At 36.7% G+C, this 26313-nt stretch overlaps 1 protein-coding gene across 1 annotated transcript in view; it reads left to right on the top strand.

The window, feature by feature from the left end:
* LOC105432201 (UPF0489 protein C5orf22 homolog) overlaps positions 1 to 22973 on the top strand; it is a 290978-nt gene extending 268005 nt beyond the window's left edge. The window contains exon 4 of the mRNA XM_089083730.1: positions 22854 to 22973. Coding sequence (XP_088939856.1) covers positions 22854 to 22929 — 76 coding nt within the window. The 3' untranslated portion in view covers positions 22930 to 22973. The remainder of the gene's footprint in view (positions 1 to 22853) is intronic.
* Positions 22974 to 26313: the final 3340 nt, after the last annotated feature.

Here is a 26313-nt window from a genome sequence, read left to right as displayed (position 1 = left end):
TAAACGTTTCAAGTAGCTGTTGCGCATACTCGTATGTTAAAATGTAAAGAAACAGGCAAAGCAAGAGAGCAAACGACATTGCGATCAGCTGAATATATTGATCAGATTAATGCGATAAACAATCTCAATTGAGTCTATCATAATCTTATGTGCTATATATATTCTAATATATTCGACTTGCTCTAAGAACGTATCCATGTAAATGTATAATAAGTATGCTACAAATGTTCTACACTCGTATTTAAATACGATTATTTAAATCTTTATTATCTTATCTAAAAACATGCGCTTCAAAATTTTATTAAGATTTTCTTTTTATCATATTTGTTATATAATCTTCTATAACCTGTTTTTCATGTATTAACTACTCTCTTGACAATTTTTTTTATAGTACGTTACGTTGCAAAGCAATATGTTATTGAAAATTCTGCGGATATTTCAGACACCGTAGAATCAATGATATAATAAATTTATCATAATGCCCTTAACATTCAAAAAATTAATATGCAATCGCTGAAGAAAATTTTTTAAATATCGAAACGCAAGATAATATGATACTTCTGTCAAGAAAATTCTTCATCTTCAAAGAAAATGGATGGATCTGTGTCGATGTACTCGGAAGTTGGAGACGCGTCCGCGGTACCCATTCGCGGTAACGCGACCGGTAATTCGGTTAACCGCCTCAACTCGTATGTTTTACCCTAATGAGAACAACGGTCGCGACCGATACGAGGCTCCTGGGAATTGGCGGCGTCGACTGATGAAGACGAAGAGGGAGCGGAGGCAGAAGGACGGGGTCGTTAAACTCACGAGAGAGAAACGCGGCTCTCTCGGGTCGCTCACGACACACTGGACGGTGGCCGATACGCTAATTTAATTAGCAGGAAATGGACGAGCTGCCCGCTAGGCATCGGTTGTGCGTGCGTGTGCCGCGACATTAATGCGTAAATGCTCTTGGAGGAGAGGAGCGTGTCACGGGCGGCGGAGAGGCGTAAGGCCAATTCTACTTGGTTCGCATGACCGGCCTACACGAAATAACCCTGTAATTTACGTATCGCTACGACGACGCTGTTTGATGATATCTGCGAAAAGCGAAACGATGAGCCCCGGGAATGGCTGGGAATACGTCGACGGTCGCCGCGAAAGTAGCAGTCGCAAAATTGAAATTCGCCGAGTTACCGAGAATCTTGACGTTATTAAGTGCACGAGTGATCTATGACCGTCGCGCTCATCTTCGTCATGCGGGTTGAAGGCGCGAGCGTAACTACCGCGGCATGACGAATGCGCAAAAGCGCGCATTGTGCACGAAAATATTTGTCCGCGACTGTAAGCGTCCATGCATCTTCGTGTCTATCTTGGGACACGCTTTTCACGTACTTTGTATCTAAAAGCAAAAATTGTTAGATTTGTATTACCGTACCGAAATACGTGATACAGTTATGCTTTGATACGATAATTATGCTATTAATTTTTTTGTATATATATCCTATGCTTTAAACAACAATAAAATCTCATACTTATCTGTTTATATTATATATTTTTTAATTTTATTATTTATTATAGTATTTTTATTTCAATTTATTTATTTTATTTTTCATCATTTTTCAATCTTTTATATTTTTGATAGGCATCTTATTGTGAGAATAAGTTTGATTTGACTTTGCAATTTGACAAAATGTGCATTAAAATATTTTTAAATGTAAAACACGTGATTATAAAATTTTAAAGAACAATAGAAGATTTAGAAAGCAGTGTCTTTATATAACTATGAAATCGATCCCGCAGTAAACGCATTACAAATCATCTCGTATATGACAACGGATAGAAATAGTAAAACTTTAGTCATAATACGCGCATTCATACTCGTTCCCCATTTCTTCGAGCCGTATCATTGTAACGTCTCATTCTAACTGGTTATCTGGTAACTATCACCCGGTCAAAACACGGTTGGCAACCTGCTGATCCTGTATGAATCGATAACTTCTTTATCTACGATCTACAGGAAGAAATTACTCAAGAGAATGACAGTGAGGTGAACGTTTGAACGCCGGAGTTGTATTTATTAAAGCTGCATCGGGATCGGAGATCTAAGATAGCGCGAAGTAGAGATTGCGCTAAGTAATGATAAACAAAGAAACTAAGGGGAGGTCGGGCTACGATATTAACGTGCGATGCGATTTATAATATTGATTCCGTCCGCTTGACTATCCTTTCCATAATTTAGTTTCCAGCAAAAGGTTACTTCCCACCCATTTTTCACAGGCAGTCCTCGCGATTCCATTCAAGTCCAGACTATATTTCTTCTATCTATAAAATTATATATAAATCCGTGCATCTATAAACTGCGTTGGCACATTTAACATCGCGTGAGGAGTATGATCGCGATAACGTTCGCGGAATATCGTATCCGCAACGAAAGCAAGCGTCGTGCGTCGTGATGAATCTTGAAAGCGGAAGATGAAAGCAGAGGCGCGAAGCTGTTCTTGGCGGCTCGTTTGTGTCTTGAAGAACGAGAGCGTTGATACGCCTTCCCGGAAAAACCATAAAGCCGATAGGTGATGGTAATTGAATGAGTGATTACCCGCTGGGGTAGTTACAGCAAATAAATTGGCGGCGGAGTAATCGCTGCGGCAAGAAAACGCGCCCTGACGAGAGAGAAGGGGAAGTGACGAGTAAAGACGGACGAGAGATGCTCTTTCCCGCATACAAAAGCGTCGAATGGAAACCAGAGGCGACAGACCGCGCCGTGTCTCGCGGTTGGACGCGGACATGAAAAAAAGAAAAAAAAAAAAAAAAGTGCAGATAATAATGGAATGTTTCTGCCCGTGCGATGTGTAACCACCGAAAGAAATATTTTATGCCAGATGGGCAAAGAGTGTACCGAACACTTTGCGAGAAGTCGTAAAGCGAGAGGCACGAAGGTGAAGACCGGAAGTAGTAAATGAACGACGAGGGAAAAGACGATGGAACATCGTGGAACCTAACCGCATCAGCGTAAAAAATATACACAATGACAGAAAAAAGTACTAATGACCCAGATTTTATCAGTGTCTTTACATCCCACTGGCGGTACCCAGTAGTACAATGCGGAGGAATGCACTGTAAGCAAGATAAAGTAGAGTTATTAAAACATTTTGGGATCTCTTACAAAAACTCTTTCCCGTGACGGTTTTTTTCGATGACAGTGGTAGATTTGCATCTTGAACGATTGAATGTCATTGTATGCTACATAAAACTTACTATTACTTCAAGATATCTTGTACTAACTCTAATAATTTTGCTCTATCAATTATGCTTTTCATAACTTGGTTGTAATAATTAACATGATTTGTTAGTATCCATATTATTCTTATGCAAGAGCATTTATGAAACAATATCTGTACAAGCTAATAATCATTAGCGCTGTCGAAAGTGCACTTGTAACAAATTATATCGGTTTGGATTTTAATCGTGGTTAATGATTCGTTTATTCGGTAATCTCGTTTGCAACCGTCGCGATTGATGCAACTGCACGGTCTAGAGGATGCACCGTCGCCGACTGAAAGTGCATTCCACTGTTTCGGCCGCGACATGGAATGTTAGTGAGCTTTCTACTATAGATATGTACAAGGCATACAACTTCCCGCATGAACACTGCGCAACGCCGGAATCTCGTCGACGAGCATAATTAAGGTGGATGTGTCAGATCAGGACAATAGCGTGCGCGTTATTCCTCTTGAAATCTCTGAGAGGTATCCTGCAGTATTTTGAATCTCTGGCGCATACTTCCTATATTATGTACTGTAACATTCCATATCACGCATTATATTAAATTAAATTTTTTAAATGAAATTTATTAAATAAATTTATAATAAACATATATAAATATATAAATGCACATTTGTTTTACTTTTGTAAACATTCAAAGTATCTTATAAAAATTTGCGATTTTCTCAACTACAAATTCCTAATATATTTTAAATCAGGATAATAAGAAAAATATTATATAATATTAATAATTTTATAATATTGTTTTGAATTTTACATCAAAATTTAGAATGCAATAATAACAGTGATATAGTTTTATGTTTACATTAAAAAAAAAAAAACGTAAAATAAATATCTTATATAAATTATTATATGTAATTATTAAAATCAAAATCATTATAGACTCCCCAATTGTATAATAAATAATATTTGTATAAGTTTGTATATGTCAAATGGACAATATTGCTTACTATCTGAGGCAAGTTAGCAATTTTTGTTTCCAACATCTCTGGGAAAGAATCTTTTAACTTCCTATCGTATGCTGTGTGTGTCTTGTTTGGCCAGACGTTATAGTATCGAGGAGGAGTTTCGATCTTTTATAATGAAACGAATCTACCGTCGAAACAGGTGAAGTCCGTGGAACCGAAGAGTTTCACACATCCCCACGCCTGCACACGTGTGGATCTCTTCGTATGTTACATACAATAAAGGGCTGCATCCGCTGTAGACGCATCGGCCGGACAATAGGTTTCCTCGGTAGACGAAATTAGTGTTATTATTGGACCAAATGTCTGGGGCCACGTCGTGGGAAGAAACGTTTCTCGACAGCCTCCACTTCCTCTTCGGTCTGCTTCTTCCTCGTTTTCTTTCTTTCCGTCTCTTCTTCTAAACGACAGCAGGCGATTTAACCCTAGTATTTCAATATTATTGTGACATTTTGCATGACATAAATGATGAATAAAATCTATGAGTTGGAAATTGTATTGTAATTATTTGAAGAAATATTATTTGTATTATGAAAAAGATTTCATCCATTGTGTGCGCGCGCGCGCGCGCGCGCGTGTGTGTGTGTGTGTGGCGCGTTTAATGAGTATTTCATTTATAAATAATATGCTTTTTTTTAGCATAAAGTTAATTAATAAAATTATATATAAAATATAAAATTAATTTATAAACTAATTAAAAATAAAATTAATTGCATTTAATAACTGATATAATAATATTACTACAATATAAAATTATTATTAATAAAATTATTTATTATATTTTATGTAAATATTGTTATTTTTAAGATGTACACACGCACACACACACACACACACACACACACACACACAAAAGATATATATGTATATAACATAACAACAATTTATTTTATATCATAAAATTATCATATAATTTCTCATTTGACAATATATGACACGGTAAAATTATATATGACAGTATATGATATGATAAAACTATAGATGTTCAGCAAATGGATAACTATAAGAATAGCTTTGTGACGCGAGTTTTGATTAAAGTCTATCATCGTATATGTATAATATGACGAAATATATTTATATTGTAATTTTATTGTTAAAGATTCATCTATTACACATATAAAAACTCATCTATAAAATTTCAATATAGTTTGACATACATTATGATTTAAATGTCACATTTGGCGTTATCGTGATAGGAATGTCGTATTTGCCTGGAAAATAAGAAAACGGACGCAGCTCGTTTTGGTGCCAAACACGAAAGGATGTTAAAAGAGCTACTCTTTATAACAAAGCTTACAAAAGAGCCGGCGGTTACGTGGTCGACTTTATAAATTTACAATCGCAAGAGAAAATCGTAACGACGACGACGAGGGACGAAAAGGAGAAAAAGAGTGCCGCAGCGACAAAGCGTGAGAGGAGAAGGGGACAGGGGGAAATCGTGGCACGCAGAGTGCAGCGGTAGATTGTATTCAGAGGCTCGGCAGGAAGTAGGCGTTCGATGGAATTCGGCCAAGGTAGAAGCTGACCAAAGGTGGAAGTCGCCCATTATGATTACGTCCTTTCGTTTGTAAAAACAAACGGTGCCGTGCCGCTAGCACATGCTGAAACATGCCTACCACCTACGCTTTTAAAACTAAGATCGATGCTAGACCATAGATCATACAATTTGTTAGGCATTGCTATCTCTGCCTAGGAATGCCGGGTAACTGAAAAATATGTTTACTCCTTTCAGTTGAGCGATCGCAATGGAGAGAAATTATCGAAATTGCATTTGTATTTTTCATTCGAAAGAATTGAATAGAAAACAAAAATGTTTGTGCGAATGCGCTCTACAAACAATTAATAATTAATTTCTCGGATAAATACAGCAGAGTTCTCATATTAAATATATACTGAAATACAACAACATCGTGAAAAAACATATCGTGCAATAACGTATTTCTTTTTTTTTTCCGAAAAGATTTTTCTCAAGCCGATTTTTTTCAAGCACGATTCAGTAATAGTTACATTCTTTTAAAAATATTCTCTTGAAAGATGTATATCAAAAAATTGTATAATATTTCACAATATTCTAAAAAAATCATTCCTAGTAATGCCATACTATAAACATATTTTTCGATGCACATGTGTGTACATAATCGAGATTTACGTGACTTTCATAAAAATTTATAATGTTCGTGGGAGAGAAGATGCAACCCAAAAATGCATGTAAATAGCAAGGGATATAATTATAACTAATAAATTTCAACAGGCAACAATATGTATCTATGATCTATGATGGAATGTAACAATGGACTATAATGTAAAACAGCATTTAATCTTATTGTTACACACCGTATAAACTGCTCATAAGGAAATTTTTTTTCGACAACTACGTTTGATCATTAGGAACGATCAAATAGCGATGGAGTCAGGCGTAATTCCCAGACGTTTTCATATTTTCGATTCGCCCACGTGCCATCGGAGAGAGAGCTTTTCTAATACTCATCCACTCCGTGTTCGTCCGTCGTTTTTTAAGAGCGAGCTGGACGGCGCGGTTATCTCAATCTTCGCACCGCGTTGTTTGTCCAGCGTAGGGATCTTTGTCGAGCCTACCGCGCGAGCGAAAGGTGTACGCATTTTCTCCGACGGGATTCCACCGATCTATGCGCCTATATATAATATCCACTAATCTCCCAGAATCATCTGAATGCTCACTCCGTTCTCGCGTACGGGCGTTTCATCATCGAAAATTTCTTAACGGCTCCGAGAGCGGCGCGCGCGCGCGCGCGCGCGCATATGCATAATACGTACGCTCACTCTCGCCTCTTCATTCTTCGCAACCCGTAAATCCCTCGAATGATTGATCGCGCTCACGTCACGTCCATTCACTCGGCCCTTCTGCACGCTCTGTGTGTACCTTTCCTTTTTCGTGCACCGTGCGCGAAGGCGCGCGAGATCCGCGCCGGATAGTACACACAGACGCGCTATTGATTTTCTTAATAATTAACAGCTTGTCGCGCCCACCCTCGGCAAATGATTCCTCCGACGGCTGGCTCTTGCAGCACGTGCGATTCGCTCTTTAGTAAACACGTCGCGTACTGATCTCCTCGATAGCTTATCGTCCGACGAGAGGAAAGACGATCTTAACTATCGGCTATGAAGCCGCATAGATGCGGAACTGCAAGATGATCGCGAGTAGAAGATAATTAACTCTCTATACTCATGGTGTACATGTAAAGACATCGATCGATCTCCTATGCGTGATTCGATTATCAAGTAAAACATTAGCATCCCGGCTAATGATTAAAATTAAGAGAGATTTATTTAACCATTCCATACGCGCGCGCGCGCGCGCGCGCGCGAGCTTATTTTGAAAGAGCAAATATTTTTTTGGTGAAGTTTTTCAATATTGGGATGAAATAAAAAAATTTTAATTAACGTCGCCTTTTATATTCATGCACAAACATAAACGTGTTCGTGCGTTTTTCATCTCGCGCAGATCTATCGTCTATCGAAGGCACACATACACTCACGCATATGCACTGACTTTGGACTGTGCCACGTACGTACGCGTATTTCCAGTAGCACATTGTGTGCCCGCGCTTTATTTGCTTATATATAAATACGCACACCCGTATATACACACACACACACACACACACACACGCGCGCGCGCGCGCGCGCGCGACTCGCACATGCAACCTCAACCCGTATAGTTTATAGGTACGGTCTTTGCCGGGCCATATCTCTCGTATCGCAATGTGACGGGTGTGTCGGCAGTATATCAGTCTAACCCCACTGCTAGTCGCTGCTGACAACGAGATATTAACACAATGCACGAGTAGATACGCATGTGTGCACGTACATGCACGCACCGTGTCGGGAGAGTGTGAGAGGCTCGATGTGCCGTCGTGAACAATCAAGGCGCGTACGCGCGAGAAGTGTCTTCTGAAAAACGAGAATGTCGTTATCGTTGTTTACGCACGTGTGCACGAGCACATTTTGTCTCGCGGCTAATTATTCATATTTATGATAACGAGATATTGAAGTTGTGCAACATTGCATTCTCTTTTCGTCGGAAATATAAACGATTGGCAAAGGCAGCCTGGCTCACTTTTGTGTGACAGGAGTACTAAGTGTAGAAGCCTATATAAATTTGATTTAAAATCATTTTTCACGCGAGCAATACACTGACAATCACATTGTATAAAAACTACGATAAAAATAGTTAGAAATAATTTAAATTATTCTATATATCCTATTTCATATATCCTAACAAGAAAAGGAGCACGCGTGATTCATGCGATTAAAAGGTTTTGTTGTATTCGACTACGTGCATATCAATTTTTCAATAGTCAAATTGGACTCGACTAGATAGTTTCAAGGCTGAAAGTTTTTTTTTTTATCCTTTATATGTTTTAAGAATTGTGCAATCTCTCGTAACAACAACTTTTACATCATACGTAGCAACACGCGAATTTGCACGGGCTTGATAAATTATTTTATCGCGATTTAAAACCGTATCCTCCGACGCAATTCGCAGATAAAACGACGAAGCGGTGATTTCTTCACGGGTTTTTGCCATATTTGTGCGCTCGTGAGATTTTTTTTCTATCTCATACATATATACATCAGACAGACCACATTGAGTACGAAAGTGATTGTACTCCCTTGTGCAAGCCGCTGTAAGTAGCGACCTTGGTTCGTCAGCCTGTAAACTTCAAGGCTGCTTGCAGTCGGATTGCATGAGTGGGTGGCCGCAAGTGATATAGCGAGAGAAAGATAAGGGTACATTCACATCAGCTTTGAAGCAATACTGACGATCAAAACGACGTGCGATGCTCGCATAATTTTAACCAAAAACACATCGTGAATTCTCGTCTTAAATATAATTAGATTTCATCAAATAATCTTCGTATTAGACTTCTTCATACATCACTTTTGATTATTTTTTATGTATTTTTTTGCCAAGTAAAATGATTATTTGCGAATGAAATAATGTTAATTATGATATACATTTCCTGTGTGTAAACGTAACTATTAGGGAAAGGGACAATTTCGGAAATATCATTCTTTTTTTTCAACCGACAAATTGCGGTATTTTCTTTACTTCTGCTGTAACGTTCATGCGCGGAGAAAATAGAGAAGGGAACATTTTTTTCTCGCAGACGTAATTTAGATTTAATGTAATATAATTTAATGGATATATTTCTTGTTAGATATTGAAAATTGTATGAATTTCCGCATATAGTCTGGGCAAATAATAATAAAGGCGAGATCGCGCTCCATTTTAATAATAATGATCTCAATCGGGATGGTAGCGTTCACAAATAAGGCATCGCAATACAACCGAGCATCCCGATTTGACCTGGCAATATATCTTTAAAGCGGCTCCTCAGGAGCAAGGCGCATGAAATAGCTGCGGTCCAACTTCGGTGTACCGAGGTTGCGTTTGGTCGCGTTGATTTTTGCGGTCTTGGCTCATGTCAATCAGTCGACGATCCACGCGAAACCGCACGCAATCTCCATCTGTTCTCCTATATCTGGAGAATGCATATTATCGAGCTACTCACACGTAGATAGCGTCAAGTGTAAGCGCGGATGTTCCTATCACATGGGGGCACATGCATAAACCGGCATTACGTGTGCATGATTCGATGTGAATCCGTTCGATCGGACAATTTTTATCGTTATCAAGTAAGAAATTACGATTACTACGTGCCGAGATCAAGGTGGTTACCGAGTATCTACTTGTGGATGCTTCACGGTTGAATCTTCCTTACGAAACTTTCCTAGCGGAATCTTCCACGATACGCTCTCGCGCTTAGATGGTTTGTTCAAGAAAAAAATTCATAACCATAAATCGGTTTCGACAGCTCCGCTGTATTGTGTGTAAGCGACGTTCTATTAACTAGACGTACTATTTTAAATAATAATACACTGAAAAGTCGTTATGGCTAATTTATAACGTAATCTTTATTAAATTCTGTGGATATATAATATTTTGATTGTGTAATATATAAAACAATGTTAATTTATATTATATATTATTGTTGCAATGGTAATATATTTAATTTTTGTCGTTAAAAGATTTATATTATATTAGAATAATATAATTATTAATATATATATATATATATATATATATATATTCGTAAATCTTCAATTTATTTACAATTTATTTATATTAATGATAATTAATGTGAAAACATGTGTTTAATTTCAGCATTATTTAGAACGTAATTCGGATATTTATTTTCTCTATTGTTTTATTCTACGTGCATCATAAATGCACGCATGCTTTTGCATCATAAGAGTTAGGTGTATACGTACATGTATACGCATACACATTCACATAAAATACAATTCTAGGGCAACAAGGCCCATAGGAAATTAACTGTGCGTACTAATAGTCGTTCAAAGCGGTCGCGTATCGTCAAACGGAAGCTGCGCGCATGTGGAAACGACGACGTACAGTAATCACGAGCATAACCGGCAATTATCGTTTGTTTAAAATCGGTAACCAGCGGTGCTCGGCATTCGGGTCGGTCTCATAAACGATCCGGCTGACGGTTTCAGGCAATAAATCGCAGCCGGAGCGTTGGGCAAGGCGGGAACTAATCGAGCACCCTTTCCCTCCTCCTTCTCCTCCTCCTCCTCCTCCTCCTCCTCTTCCTCCTCCTCTTCCTCCTCCTCCTCCCTCTCTCGAAATCTCCCCGAGTTGAACGAGCCCCGTCCGATATTCCATTCCGTTTCGTTTCATTGTGGTTTCCTTCTATCAATTATTTCGAATCTGAAATCGTGCCCATAAATCTACGGAATACGGAACGTTATTACTCCACTCCTCCTCCCTGTCTCCTGTCCCTCATCGGCGATCGCGTAATCGGCGTTGATCCGGCCGCACGAAGGAATTGCGGCACTGAGGGATATTGCGGAAAGGACGCACGCTCGCACATAGAAGCCATCGATAGCCGTGATCGCCGGTTAAGTGACTCGCCCGGTAGACTCTCGCTAGTTTTGGCGCGATGGATTTATGATTCGTGCCTATAAACGCTCGATTTGTCGTTATCTCGGAATAGATTTCTGACACGAAATTCCGGTATTACCGAGACGGTGCTGATTTAATCCAATCCTTTTGTGAAAATTGGCATTAAATGAAATACAGAAATAAATATATTTTATGTATCCCCCTCTCCCCCCCCCCCTCCTCCCCGTGGGATGTTCAGTTTACATTAATGAGAGATGAAATTTATTTCACGCAATGGATATTTCTCTGAACGTTGCTGAATGCACCGTTTTACAATCATATAATTTCGTTGATTATACGGAGGATGTAATTTCTGCTTTTTTAAATATGAAATGTTTTTGACGGCGGTTTAAATTATCTCCTACGGCATACGGTTGTATATTTTCGGGAAACCCCGAAACATAATTTCTGCTAATTTCTAATGCGAACAATAAAATGTTTTTTTTTATAGCTACAGAGAAGCATCAAACGTGATGTTACAAAGGATAAAGATAGTTTGGCGAAAAACAATATACATAGTTTTCTTGCGTCAGTTAACATGCTTATATCTGTTTTTCTCCATCATATACAATAAATGTTTATTGCTTTCGTGACTAGTGTTGTCTGTTACATGCCAGGTACATCACCGCTGACCCTTGCCCCCGCCACGCATTAAATCTCATTTTACGAGCTATACGTCATTTTTACAGGATACGCAGCTTCTATGTAAACAAATGTAATAAATTCTTGAAGGACCGACTTTAACGACATTCTTTTCCATGTTCGAGCTATCTGTCAGAACGCATAGTTCTGCAACGTGGCGATGACATCACGGGTCACATGAGTATTTAACCCTCCTATTTTCCATAATATGGTCAATTAGTGCAAGACCGAGCGGCGCCAGACAATGACAGGCTTTCGAGTTTTTGCATCCTTCGTATTGTGCCGAATTAATCGCCTCAGAAGTGTAGGAATAGAACCATCCATCAACATATTATGGGTGTGGTTAATAAACGATGGCAGCAATATTGGACGATATGTTAAAAATTACAATGCATATGAACGAAGTATATATATATATATATATATATATATATATATTAAAGCTTTGTTGTAAAAAATTTATCGATTAAAGCTATTACGCGTGTTAGCTATATAATAACTTATTAAAGAATCAATATTGCGTTAAAATATTCACAATCACATTTGAACTAAACTATACATTATATTGTATTTCTCGTCACTTTCATTATATTTTTATATTTTTTACGAATGTTTCTTCTCTTCAATTTTGCGTGCAATTCATTATGTCATTAAAATATAATTGTATTCCTGTTACTGCTGCGTTTTATAATATGGCTATCATATTATTTATCTGTATTTTCCTCTTACCCAACATTCCTTTTTAATATGATTGTGCAAATAAACGAGCGCACATACGCGTTCAAATAAAATATCGCAAAGATACATGCGATTGGTTTTCTGTGAAACGGAATAATACGATCACGATACCCGTACACGTTAAACAAACAACGTCACTGATAAAATAACGTTTTGCCATTAACGAGCCATCCGTTGCACCAATATGCGTTCGCTCTGTCGAAAGCTGTTATTGAAGCAAATTTCGTGATTGCGTTTACACGGGCGATATTGCATGCGAGGCAAGCTCGACTACGAAACGCCCATGAGAACTGGACATTCACACCAACGTTCAACGAAAAACGGACTCATTAATGATTTATTTGCCTTTCAACTCTGCAACGTTACAAACATTTTCTGTAAACCGCGGATGTTGATCACGTTATCGGGAGATATGCTATGATAAATATAAATCATTATTCATCCAGGAATTTAAATTGATTATACGTGGTATTTTTTTTTACATCGTTCCGTTTATATTTAATGATATTATGGATGTTTTTGATAAAAATAAAAAATAGTATTCCATTTATTTGTAAAATGATTGAATATTGGATTATTTTAAATCGTAATCGGTGTTAACACGAAAAATTTCTGATTATTTAGAAAAAATGTTTAACGATGTAGATGAATTTTTTTACTTGTTCTAACAATGTTTGAAAGGAGCTAAAACAATTTATACGATATAAAGATATAAAAATAAACATTTCTCTACATTTGAAATTATAAACAGTCATATCTAATTAGAATAGATTTGTTTCTAATTAGAAGATTATACTGTTAGATAAATACAATAAAATGACACAATCCTTCTTCTACGAGCGAGCTAATAACTAACTCTAGCAAACCGGATCTGATGAAAAAGAGGGACATATACATTAACAATACATTTGTAAATAGTGCCACAAAGAAAGACGTGACAACATTAACAAAGCCTTAATAAGTTATTAGTAAAGTTGGACACGTAACCCCACAAGTAATTAACAGTAATTTGACTTTTCTTCCTAGCCAGTGACACAAATTAACTGCGTTCCCATCACGTGTGTTTCTCCATCTCTAGCTGGCATCAATACATTGCCATAAATCGTTCATGAACATAAACTAAACGAGGAACGTCACGTACTACGAAAGCCGTCGTGCGCGAACACACAACGGCTTTCGTAGTACGTGATATCGCACTTCAATAATAATCAGGAAAAACAATTGTTTTGTAACGCTCACATATATAATGAGATGACGGAAGTGAAAACGTTGAGAATTTTTGTCTCACGAGCATTATTACGGCACACATATTTCACAACGAACGTGTAGGTTGACATAGAAAATTGATCGACCTTTCGGCAGATTTATGTCTTGAATTTGCATCCAATCTCTCATGTCTGCGCCCACGCGAATAAATTATACACATACAAATATATGTGGAATTGCGATTAATGCCAAAAAAAAAAAGTTACGATACATTTACACGTAATAAATAGAAGGGGGCAGCCGACACGCGCTATTACTTGACATTTATAAGGAGAGAAGGAGAAAAGAGAGAAGGAGAAAACTCAAGTTTGTTTCATTGCATACAATTATAAGCTTAAAAATTTTGATTTGCATCGTGCTTGTTTTGGCGCGACGCGAGACAAGGAATAAGGAAGTGACATTAAAACATCTTAGGCCTTTACAGACGCGCCTAATTGCAACATGTCGTAACACTTAAGCTATATAAGACAGCAAGTCTCGGATATTTTATCAGGCTAAAGTTTGAATTTGATATTCGCGAGCGTGTCTGATAATTAGATGCGGGTAAGACTTACCTCTGCTTAAGTATCTTGGTAAATACTTCGATACGGAGATAAAACGGGCATAATACGCATGCAAACAATTTGCAATTTGACATTTACAAATAGGGTATTGCTTGTATTCAGAGGCCGTATCGGCGAATACAGTCGGCGTACGTGCAAATTATTTCGTCACATACAGACAATACAACGCATTGTTACAAGTGCGAGCATGATACTGAAGGCGCCATTATCTTTGAAATAACGATTGAATTAAAACTATTATATTATATAGTCAATACTATTTAAATTGACATATTTCAATATTGACAAAACATTTACTTTGATTTTATAACAATTTTTCTCAAAAATAAATTTCAAGGTTACTCGATAGATAACACTTAAGAAAAATCTAATAATTCAAAAATCTGTACCTCATGTAATTAATTATCAATATAAAAATGATGATTTTCATATAATAATTTATTATCAATAATTAATTTTGTTGTTGTCCTTTTCTGTTTTAATGAACGCAAATTATGTATCTTTTTTCTCTCTCTCTCTCTTTTTTTGTATAAGAATGTTTTTTTTTTTATAACTTTATTTATGGATGTAATTTCCATTATAAGGATGTAATTTGATCATGTAATATCTATCAAAATGATTAATAGTTATCGAAATGTAAAATATACTTTAATATACTTTAATTATTTTTAAAATATTTGCAGTTAACATTGATTAAATCTTATTAATTTTTAATAAAAAATATTAGCGTATTAATAATGTTAACGAATAAAAGCATAAATGTGTTCTCAATTGTAGCACAAATGTTCATACTTAGGAAGAACATTTAGGAAGAACACAGAAGAATTTGCTAGCGGAAGTCTGTCCAATCGAGATTATCAAAAGTTATTTATGTCGTTGGCTGCTATTCTCTTTTGCACACGTTTAAATTCGCACATAAGATTGCAAGCTACCGAAAATTCATCGAACACCCACGCGTCAGTTATAACGTATACATTTAGAGATGGAATACAAAGAAATGCAAGATACGAAAATCAGATAAATCGAGATAAGTTCGATAGTGGCTTACAACAAATAATTAATCTCTGCGCAACGATCATAGCTGTACATAAAGCTGCTTTCATGCACAATAGAACATTTCTATATTTCTTCATTTCTCATCTCTTTTATATATTTTTTTTTTATAAGATCAACGAGTATATAAATTTATCCCTAAATTAAAATTTAATGTGTAAACATTCTATCAATTTTTCCCCACATTTTGAAACAATAAAAAGTGAAGTGTAAGAAAATTAAATTAGTTAAGTGTATGATGTAATAACAGAAATCTTTATAATTTAAAAAATACTTATAATTTCCAATATATAAGCTTTCTTTCTTTATATTGAGCTTTTGGATTTATATAGTCCACTAATATTGTGGTGCAGAAACGCAGCTGCGATCTGATCGTGTATGCCCAATCGTAAAAAATCGCCTCCAACTTGTACTGTTCTCACGTGTATGCGCGGATGAATCGCGAGGTATACCGCGTGGTCGTTTCAGGATTCAGCCGATAAGCCGCATCGGGTCGCCTTCGATCGGTTCGATCGATTTAATGGGCGAGGACGTACGGCCTTTCCGCCACGAATAAGGACAGACGATGGATTTTCCTTCAATTTGTTGGCAGGCGATGTTATTTGTGTGATGTTCATATTGCGTTCGCATTTTATTACGGTGTATTATATATTTCTCTCTTTACCTAGCAGTCGCAGTTTGTGATTCTGACAGATCAAGAGAGTTATAGAGAGAAAGAGAAGGAGAGAGAGAGAGAGAGAGAGAGAGAGAGAGAGAGAGAGAGAGAAGTAGGAGAATAGAGAGGATCCAGAGTCCGATAATGGAACGCACTCGCCTTGGCTATCTAGCCGCGCCCGTCACTAAATCAGGAGATATTACCACATATTGTGCTCACAATCAGTCGTAATACCTACGATAGGCTTAGTCAGAATGTACTGCGACCGTAGGTCTGGACTAACGTCGATTTCCAATTACCGTCTACCGTATGTGGCTCATGAAGTCAAGAGCTTGGTAAAAGGATATATCTGTGTGGTCTTAGATATAGTTTCCAAAGTGCGTTTTATATAATGACGATATAAAATTTGTGAATATACGTATTAGAAAATAGTTTCACTTCAAGCGGATTTATTTTTTCATACTGACACGATGTGATTTATATTAAAGTAAATGAGAACAATATATATGTAATTTGGTATACTAAACTCTAAAAATATTTTTTTTTTATTAATTATTTTAAACCAGACAAGGTGATTATTATAGATATAAAACCGATACTGTAAGTCGAAGTTTTCCAGCATGTTTTTTCAAAATAATTGAGGTTTCATATACAAAAAAATTTGTGATATTTGAAAATCTTTTAAAAAAGATTAATGATATCTTGAAATTCTGATCAAGAAATCATGAATGTATTATTTGTTCTCTGTACAATGCATTTCTTTTAATTTTAATATCTTAGTTTAGTCATTATTACAAAGAATTTTAACTTAAAAAGTTTTGCTAAAATAATATAGACAGCTTTGATTATATTAAAAATTTTTATTAAAAATAGAATTTATATCTATTTTTGTTTGCAAAATCTGACTTTATTTGTCTTATTGAATTTTCGTTATAAATGACAATACATCTTGTTTAATAAAAAAACGGTACTATCAGGTGCATCTGAAGATTTGTGTGTATCATAGTTTGCACAGAGGAGACACGAATGCCAATAAAAACAAAACCTTGTAGTAAATTTATTGTGTTCAGAATCATATTGTCTAACAAGAACAAAGAGTTGAAGATATAAAAAGAATATCGTATAAGAAAAATAAAATAAGCGAATAAGAGAGAGAGAGAGAGAGAGAGAGAGAGAGAGAGAGAGAGAGGAAAAAGATTGAGAGAAAAAACTTATTGTTATTATATCTCGCAGCATCTCATCGTATCGGCAAGGAAATTAAACAACGACAAGACTCAATATCTAAATAAACTATTCACAATAATCTAAAAAAAAACAACGAATAATTTAACATTCTAATTAATGCTTCAAGAATGTATTTATATATATATATATATATATATATATATATATATATATATATATATATGTATAAATTTTAAATGATTTTGTTGTATTTGTATGTATGTGATTTTATATGAATTTATATTCGATTGATTTGATTTCATGTTTTAAAACATCTGGTATATTATTTACGAAAAGGAGACCAATGCCGACAAATTTATCGCAATTATGTTTTCGATAATTTTAATTATATTTCTTTTTGCTAAGTTATACAACTTTCTCAATGCAATATATAGGTTTCCCTCAAATGTCCTGCGCTACACGTTCGGCGAAAACGATAAGGCTTAACTTCGCCTTAGCAAGTCTCCTCAGCCTCCTCGTCCTTTCTGCTCTCCATCATCATCTCCTCGTCCTCCGGGGCCATGCAGGCGGGTAGCATCGGCCATCATTCATCATCCGGTACTTTTTGGTGCGTCCGACAAGTTCCGAGAATGTTGGTGCAATTATATTAAACATAAATCAGTTATAACAAGCCTATGTGATCGCAATGAAGAGTGCGCAATTGATGCATGTGCTTGTCTATCTATCTCTCGCGTGTCGGATCGCGTTTACCGCATTAAATTCTAAACGTGCGGAAAGATGCAAAATTGCGTTCATTATTATTGCTTCATAACACGAAAATGAAATTTATTTCAAGTATGTAATTTCTTAGAAATCAGCCACTTCTTTCCTTATATACTTTTAGTGAATGATAGTCGATATACATCTTAGTAACTTTGAAGTTAATTACATCATTTTCTCATCGATAATTGATAATTTTAGTTTTATAATTTACATACGTCAGCATGAAACATGATCGTTGATATATTCTGAATATATAAATATTTACGATCCATTCGTGCTTAAAGAAAGACGTGTAGCTATCATAAAATATATAATAAATTAAATCAATGAATCGATAAACAGAGAAATACTTGATTTTGGTGTGTCTAGTTTCCTAGTAAGATCATCAGATGATTAGTACCAACAATAAAAAGGCGTCCTTATTAAGAGAATGGTTGAGGTTCATCCGCCTTCTTGAGTTCTGACTCCCTCTCAGTTTCTTTTCGTTCCCTCAAACTTCCTCTACATCTACTCTTTTCTTCGTCTCTCTCTTCTCTTTTCTCCTCCTCTTTCGCTTCTTTTGAACGCTAAGACCGAATGAAAATGTATGAGGGCGATATCTATGGTGGAAAGGGCAAACCGAAGGGGAAGTTGATGAGATACGATCCTCTTCCTTTCTCTTTGCCTTTCGGTGCATCACGCACGTATAATGCATACGCGTAGCAACTGATGCAGCATAGCAACTGATGGGTCGCAGCAGTGAGAAAAAGGAATAGAGGAGAGATAAAATGGGGTAAGAAGAAAGAAAGAAAGAGTGAAATTAAAGCAGAAGGATAAGGTTCTAAGTAGCTCATTTCAAGCATGTCTACAAAGAAACTGTATTTATACCCTAAAAGACATCAGTTCTGCACTCTTCCAGATAACAATAGCAAACTTTTGAACAAGAAAAGAAGATTGCTTTTAAAAGGTTGTTTTGAAAAGACAAATGATTTATTTTTAATTCATTCTGTTGTTACAGCGTGAATTGTATTTACAAAAAAAAATTGATATCAAGAAATACATTCTGGATTTAAACATAAAACATACTAATAGAAACAATATTACTGAAACAATATGTCCAGCATTATGTAAATTGATAGACATTAAATAGATAGATTATTAATTGACCCTTTATGGGGGTTACAATAAACTTCCATTTCGTATTTATAATTATTTCCATATCAATCTGTAATCTAACTGGAATCTAAAAACCATAATTAACATGAAAAGTCCAGCATTATGTATTCGAAATAAAATATTACACAACTATCATTATAAACATATGTCTCATATTTATTCTATTTCTATATATATATATATATATATATATATATATATATCCTCACTTCTGTATAAAATACAATTAGAAAAAAATACTTTCATGTACAAACATATATATTAGAATTAAGACTTAATTAAGAATTAATTGGTTAAGGGAATTTATTTTTTAATGAGCTATATAGTATTATTAATTTTACAAACTGCGCTTTGATATTTATGAAATATGCGATCAAGGTTACATACATCCGCATATAAAGCTGCAAAATATAGATAAAATTTATCGAACTGAGTCGCTTATTTATTAAGTGTATCCCAATGACTCTATCGCCACCAACAAGTGTAATGAACGGAGATCGAGATAACTGCGAGAATTTATGCCTTTCTGAGTAAAGATAGTATCGCTTGTGTACAGAGGAGCACGTATCTTTGCGAAGCATTAAAAGATGGGCCGATTGCGGCTATGTGTAATCAGCATTAATGGGAATTCAATTTATCGGTCGAAAAGGTTAACCACCGCTCTCCCTCAAATATTTGCGACATCGAGGTCTCATTAGACTGCATTTTGCGCGGGTAGCGCCGCGTCTGTCTACCATCGATCCTTCCTCAATTGCCGGCAAGACTTTAATTATATTGCGTTTGTCTTGCGTTACTCCGTGCGCTGTCTAGGAATTATTGTCCTATTCCCATTTTAAAAGCTATGTCTAATATTTGAATGCAGAGGTTAATAATAAATTATTATTATATAACAATAACATTTATATAACAATAATATAAATTGTTTCAATTTTGCTTCCTTCGAATGTTTAAACGAATGCGGATATTAATATTATAAAACGCTATGTTGTTTCAGTTGCGACTGTATTCTATGATGATTGAAAATGAGTTTCGCTCTATCAGCACTTATTAACGTATTTTCTTTTGTATATTACTTAAGTGCGACCGCGCACCTATATTTTCACCCCATAAAAGTTGATGGAAATTTATACCTGTGGTAGCCAAGGATATTGAAAAAGGAATACTCCTGATATATTACCCATTATGATTACACTGTAGCACATCGTTGGGTTTATCATCAGAAATTTTTATCCTTAGCTTCAGATACACAAACAGTCTTGTCAAGTAGGTGCGTAGAATCCGCCCTGCAGCTCTTTAAGCTGGCGCTGATGCTGTGCGTACGCTTGATACCTCGTAGATATTCATGGTGAACGGAAAGCCGCAATTATTTTAATTCGTAATTTAATAGCACACCGTGCCTCAATTTAATGCGATATAACTCCGAGGCAAAGTCTTGAATTCTGAGATATCGCGATTGCACGATAACACGTGCTACTTAATCGAAACAACGAGTTGTTTGTTTTCCACACGTAACGCGTCTGTTGTTTTATATGAAATTACAGGATATGTCAGTCACTCTTCACCGACTTTCGTCATTAATCCTTCAATTTAACTTAACGTGATAGGTTAGCGAAACGTCATTGAACGTGATAAAACGGGGTTTTGCATATTTCGCAATAAAGTAGAGTGAAATTATTCCTTTCATAACCGGTGTTCTCGATGTGTTAACTGGCGCGCACATGTACGTATGTTCATGATGCAAATATCGATTTTTTTTTTTTTTCTTTAAATATAATCTGTGAAGTATTTTAAGAGTACTATATAATTTACGTTGAATTCAATGACATATTTCTTCTGCTCTGTAGATAGATCAATAACTGGAAATTATTACCAAAAGCGCTTTTCGACGATATATAAAGTGCTGCCCCACTGGAACCTCTAAGTACAGCAGTGAATCTTAAAACGCGCTGTCGCGTTATTCTCTTTTTCACAGAAAAAAAGGGGAGGGGGGAGAAAAAACGCATCGACAAATACATTCGCGGCGTAATGTGATCGCGACGCTGGATAGCAGATAAGGGGAGATACCGGAGGAAGGAATGTCGAGGAGTCTCACACTGTGTTTACACGGCCGCTGAATGCGCTCCTATATGCGGTTTTAGACACCCTGATAGGAGCGCAAACGGCGTATCGATTATCGAAGCGCATTGCAAAACACACCTGGGTGTTGCAATGCGCCGCGCCGCCAACGTAATGCCGCTGGTTGCGCTCGGGACACGCGCGCGCACACGCTCGCGAGCTCATGTGTGCAAAAGCGCGGCTCACCACATGCTGCATGCGGGTGCAACTCTCGATGAAGCCGCAAGCAACGCACGTAAGCAAACGTTGCCGTGTCATTGTATTAAAGCCCTACCTACGTACCTACCTACCTATCTACCTATCTATGCGCGAGCCCGCATACGACTTTAACGTCACGTAAAGTCCGATTCAGAAAATCGAACGCGAAACGACGCTATTCTCGTTTCGCAATGGCCTTATTTCGATACCCCAGACCGCCGCTGCCGCCTGAATATACATACGAATGTATCTGCATCTCTTTCAAATCGTGTCGCGTGATACGAACGTGTATGCATGTGTATAGGAATGACGCCCAAAAAGGTTGGGCGTCATTCCCTGAAAATGAAACCTCTTGTAAATTGCCAGTGGTAATTAACATTGTAACAAATTGATGATGACGATGATGATGATGATGATGATGATGATGATGATGATAATGATGATGATGATGATGATGATGATGATGATGATGATGATGATGATGATGATGATGAGCGTGTACGGAAGATAGATAGCACAGATCTATGACTAGCAAGCATACGGATTTGCTCTTAGTATAAATTTGTAATTACATTATGGAACTTAATCTTCAAATCGACGAGAGATTTCTCTCTCGGTAATGAATATATACGGATTCATTTCTTGCCCTATGATACACTGTACAATACAACATATTTTCTCGTTAAGGATACTCTCGGCCTCATAGGCGTGCAGGACAGATGATTCTTCCTGTTAGGTCCTTTCCGCGAGGCAAAAGCAATCAGTTACCTTTCGTTGGATATTCTTGCATCTATCCAGGCACAGGGAGCACGATTCAAGTGATCGTTACGATCCTCAAAGCACCACGGGTCATCTTGATCCGCGGGATAATCAGGAAGGCTGAATGAAGCTCCTCGGATCAGTAGAACCGTAGACGAAGCACCCTTGACGGTCGTTTCATCGATGGCCTCCAACCCGTTCGGATTTATCGGTACTTCACAGAAATGTAGAATCGCTCTCCGCTTCAATATCCGTTCAACTAGACGATCGGACGCATCCTCACCGATATTCAATGTCAGTAAAAGCATATACTTACAGAGGAATGTCTAACTTGATTATCGTTTCCAACGCATATTTTATAGTCATCGTTGTAGAAATATCAACGCTATCTTATCGTTTCCGATAAATTTTATAACCTTTATAAAGGATCGGGAGATCTAATTAGAGACAAATAATTTAATTGATAACATCTGAAATAAGTTTTCCGTTTAGTGATAGCTCTGCTTCACTTCTGATTGCAGATTGATCATCATGGATAATTCTGAAAAAGCAGATCGAAGGAAGATAATTTTAACGAAATATTACCGTGCTTTGTGAAAAGAAAAAACAAGGGGTAAAATATCGACAGGAGTAAATTAAGAACGTAACGAATGCAATATATTGTTAGATAAAACTGAACTATATATATTGACGATGAAAAATCGAAAGAATCAAGACTCAATATTAAACTATCGACGGACATAATAAAAGCACACATAAGTAAGGACAATTTCATTCTCTGCCTAGTTAGTTAGCTAAAAGTATTTGTGGAATTCTTCAAGATTAAAAAGTTCAAGGATTATTGGACGATTTATCGCGTAAATACGCTTACATGTGAATAAGCGGCGCTGTAAAAGGGCAGCTTCGGAGGGAGACAGAGACTGGAAATCGAAGGATGCGGAAGCTGAGGGATTACCGCGCGATCCCCCGGTCGTTGCTTAAATTGTTTCCTTAGAACAGGCCGAGTGTGCCATTGTTCTTCCACCGGAATGGACGGTGACGTACATCACCGGTTGCTCATTATGTTCATGTTTTCCCACATACCTCTTTCGTCGCATTCTCTAATCTTTTTACGCCGGGTTTCTTCAGAGAGTTCTTCGCCTGGTTGTGTCGCGGGTATTCCGACCGATGACCCGGAAGCCAGAAGCATTCGTACGTAGCAAACATGTTGTCGTGAAGTGATATGAAATCTCTTTTTCTTGAAATGTACGTATACGTATTCTTTTTTAATATTTACGTATAATCAGATAGGCATCAGGCATAAATATATAAAGTAATCATTTCCTGTGTTTAAATAAAATGCATTTTTCTTCTATTAATATAAATATAATATATGTGCTAATGAAAATGCCTAAAAGAAGCTCAGCAAAGATAATTAAATTAATTAATTAATAACATCATGAAAATGATTAAAATATGTGATTAAAATATAAAATAAAATTCGATCATTCGAACAGAATACTTGTGCACACTAGGTGCGTGTGTTTAAAAAAATTAATTAAATAAAATTAACTATGTATAAATAGAAGTTATTAACAGGAGTATATAAAAGTGGAAAAAATAAATTTTTCTTTCCTTAAACGAGATTTTCATCTTGAGAAACCCAACAAAATTCCCGAAACATGTTTTGCAACTAAATACATTCATATATTATGAATATATATTATTTTATTTACCGACCAACCTACGGTTTATCATGCTCCATTAAGATAAACCCATATCTCAAACACATCCATAATAATTTCGCCGGTGCAGGCATCCGTTAAACGTACGAGTTTGAAGTCGGTACGCCATCGTTTCTCGGATTTGCGCGTGCACGATCACGCGTGAAACGTGAACACGGGTTTCTCTACGGCTTGGCGGATACCGCAGCGGCTTCATTCGAGTGTATACTTATGTACGCTATACGTGGTACGCTGTACTCTCTCGTATGCACGTAGGCAGAAGCCTCGGTGTGCGAGAGCCAACCGCGACTACCAAAGGTATGGGCCACTCCACCAGGTGTGGAGAATGGCGCGCCCGATGGCAATTACATCGGCAAATAAACCACGAGATGAACACACTGTTAAAGCTAGCCACGGCCGGCGCGGCTAGAGATGGTTGCTCACGAATGATTCTCGTCGCCGGGTGAGGCTCGAGCCAACAATAACGCGCGACATGACAAAGGGCTGTGAATTACTGGCAGACGTTTCCTGCATCAACCGTCGCGCAAATGTCGAAGGAGGGATTTTCAACGAACGTCATACAAGAATCTTGTCTCTCTAGCTGCAAGCTGGATTAATTATCGGAAATATATTTTTACCGATGCGCACATATTGCACTCGCGAATATCCGCAGGATTCCGAGAAAATCCTATCGAAACGTGTGTATATATATATATATATATATATATATTCGATTTTGAATGCGAAGTACCAAGATTTCAATATAAAAAGAGACATAAAGTTTTATATTCCGTTACTACAGAATACTTTGCTCTTAACGTAAATGAAGTCTAATTTTGTTATATGCATTTATGTAGAACAATGCACATTCACCATAGAACATAGGGACATACATTATTCGAAAATATGTTGCTTAACGTTCTTGAAATTCCTAAGAGTAACAAGATAAAAATTAGAGAATTAAAGAGAGAGAGAGACAGTGCGCACTGTCTTCATCTGCATTTTCTCCTGATGGGCCACTGCGCCACTATTAACAGAAGTGGATTCGTATAGAACTGTCTGTCTGGTAAGTGGTCTGGCTCCCTGGCTTCCACATCGACTTCCTCGATAGAGCGTAAACACCGGCCGAACGAGGAGCTCGTACTCACTCTACCGACTTCCCACGGCTGTTGACATGTTTTGTGTTCATTAGTCGACTCTCGAGAGTCCAGTACCTGTAGCCGTTGCATAGTTCCATGCCACAAACGCGCACGCTGTCGCGGCCATGCACACACATTCATAAATACACACACACGCGCGCGCGCGCGCGCGTGTTGTGTTCCACAACCTTTTGCCACAGCGTGAGAATAGTTGGAGCTATACCACATTGCTTATATATATATATCTTATATCACAAAATGTATCTTCGCGATCTCAAAATTTCGCTATTGATACAAGAATATCGATCGTTTATCAAGAAAGAAGAAATTTTTATTTCTTTGTTTATATTATTGGAATTAATTCTCAATATTCGCGAAATAGATTATTGCATTATATGATGCTTTAAACGAGAAGAAATTCCACGAGCGAATATCGGAGCGAATAAATGATGCGTCAAATCAATATTTATCACGAAAACGTTCACTTCCGGCACCGGTACCTGTCGAGATTAATCAGCCATCGATTATTATACACAGATGTGAAGCTTTGCAACGCGTGATGGCTGCGATAATCCGTGAAGTGAGGAAGAAAGATTGATCAATATCTTAAGAAAACAAAGGAAAGCATGACACAGCTTTTTGAGTTTATTCACAAAGCTTTTTTCGAATTTATTAAAATCACGTAGTTAAATTAATAAATAATAGGTGTATATATATATAGATGTATATATATATATATATATATATATATATATATATATATTGAATAGGTATATATATTGAAATGAATATAAGCATTTGAGAAACTTTAATATTTTTACTAAAAACTTGCTTATCGAAACTTATTATTTTATTGATGTTTCTTTATTAATAAAGATTTACGAACAGAATAGAAAGGTCAATTAAATAATTCTGATAATAGAATAATAGTTGAATAGGCACTCATTAATCATATTCACGTTGTTACATGTGAAAATAAATTTTACAAAAATAGCAAATTTGCAATCGTCATTTCACTATTTCTAAATCCGTATTCGTTACATTCGTCGGGGGATATAATGAAAACATCGAATCTAAGAACCATGACTGCAACCATTAATTCTTGCATCTTCCATCACGATCTTCATAGCAATCATTAA

Source organism: Pogonomyrmex barbatus, unplaced genomic scaffold (assembly GCF_055798465.1).
Source record: "Pogonomyrmex barbatus isolate J1 unplaced genomic scaffold, ASM5579846v1 scaffold8, whole genome shotgun sequence".
Classification (NCBI taxonomy): domain Eukaryota; kingdom Metazoa; phylum Arthropoda; class Insecta; order Hymenoptera; family Formicidae; genus Pogonomyrmex; species Pogonomyrmex barbatus.
Note: the sequence above shows the minus strand (reverse complement) of the source record. Positions and strands in the feature narration are given on the sequence as shown.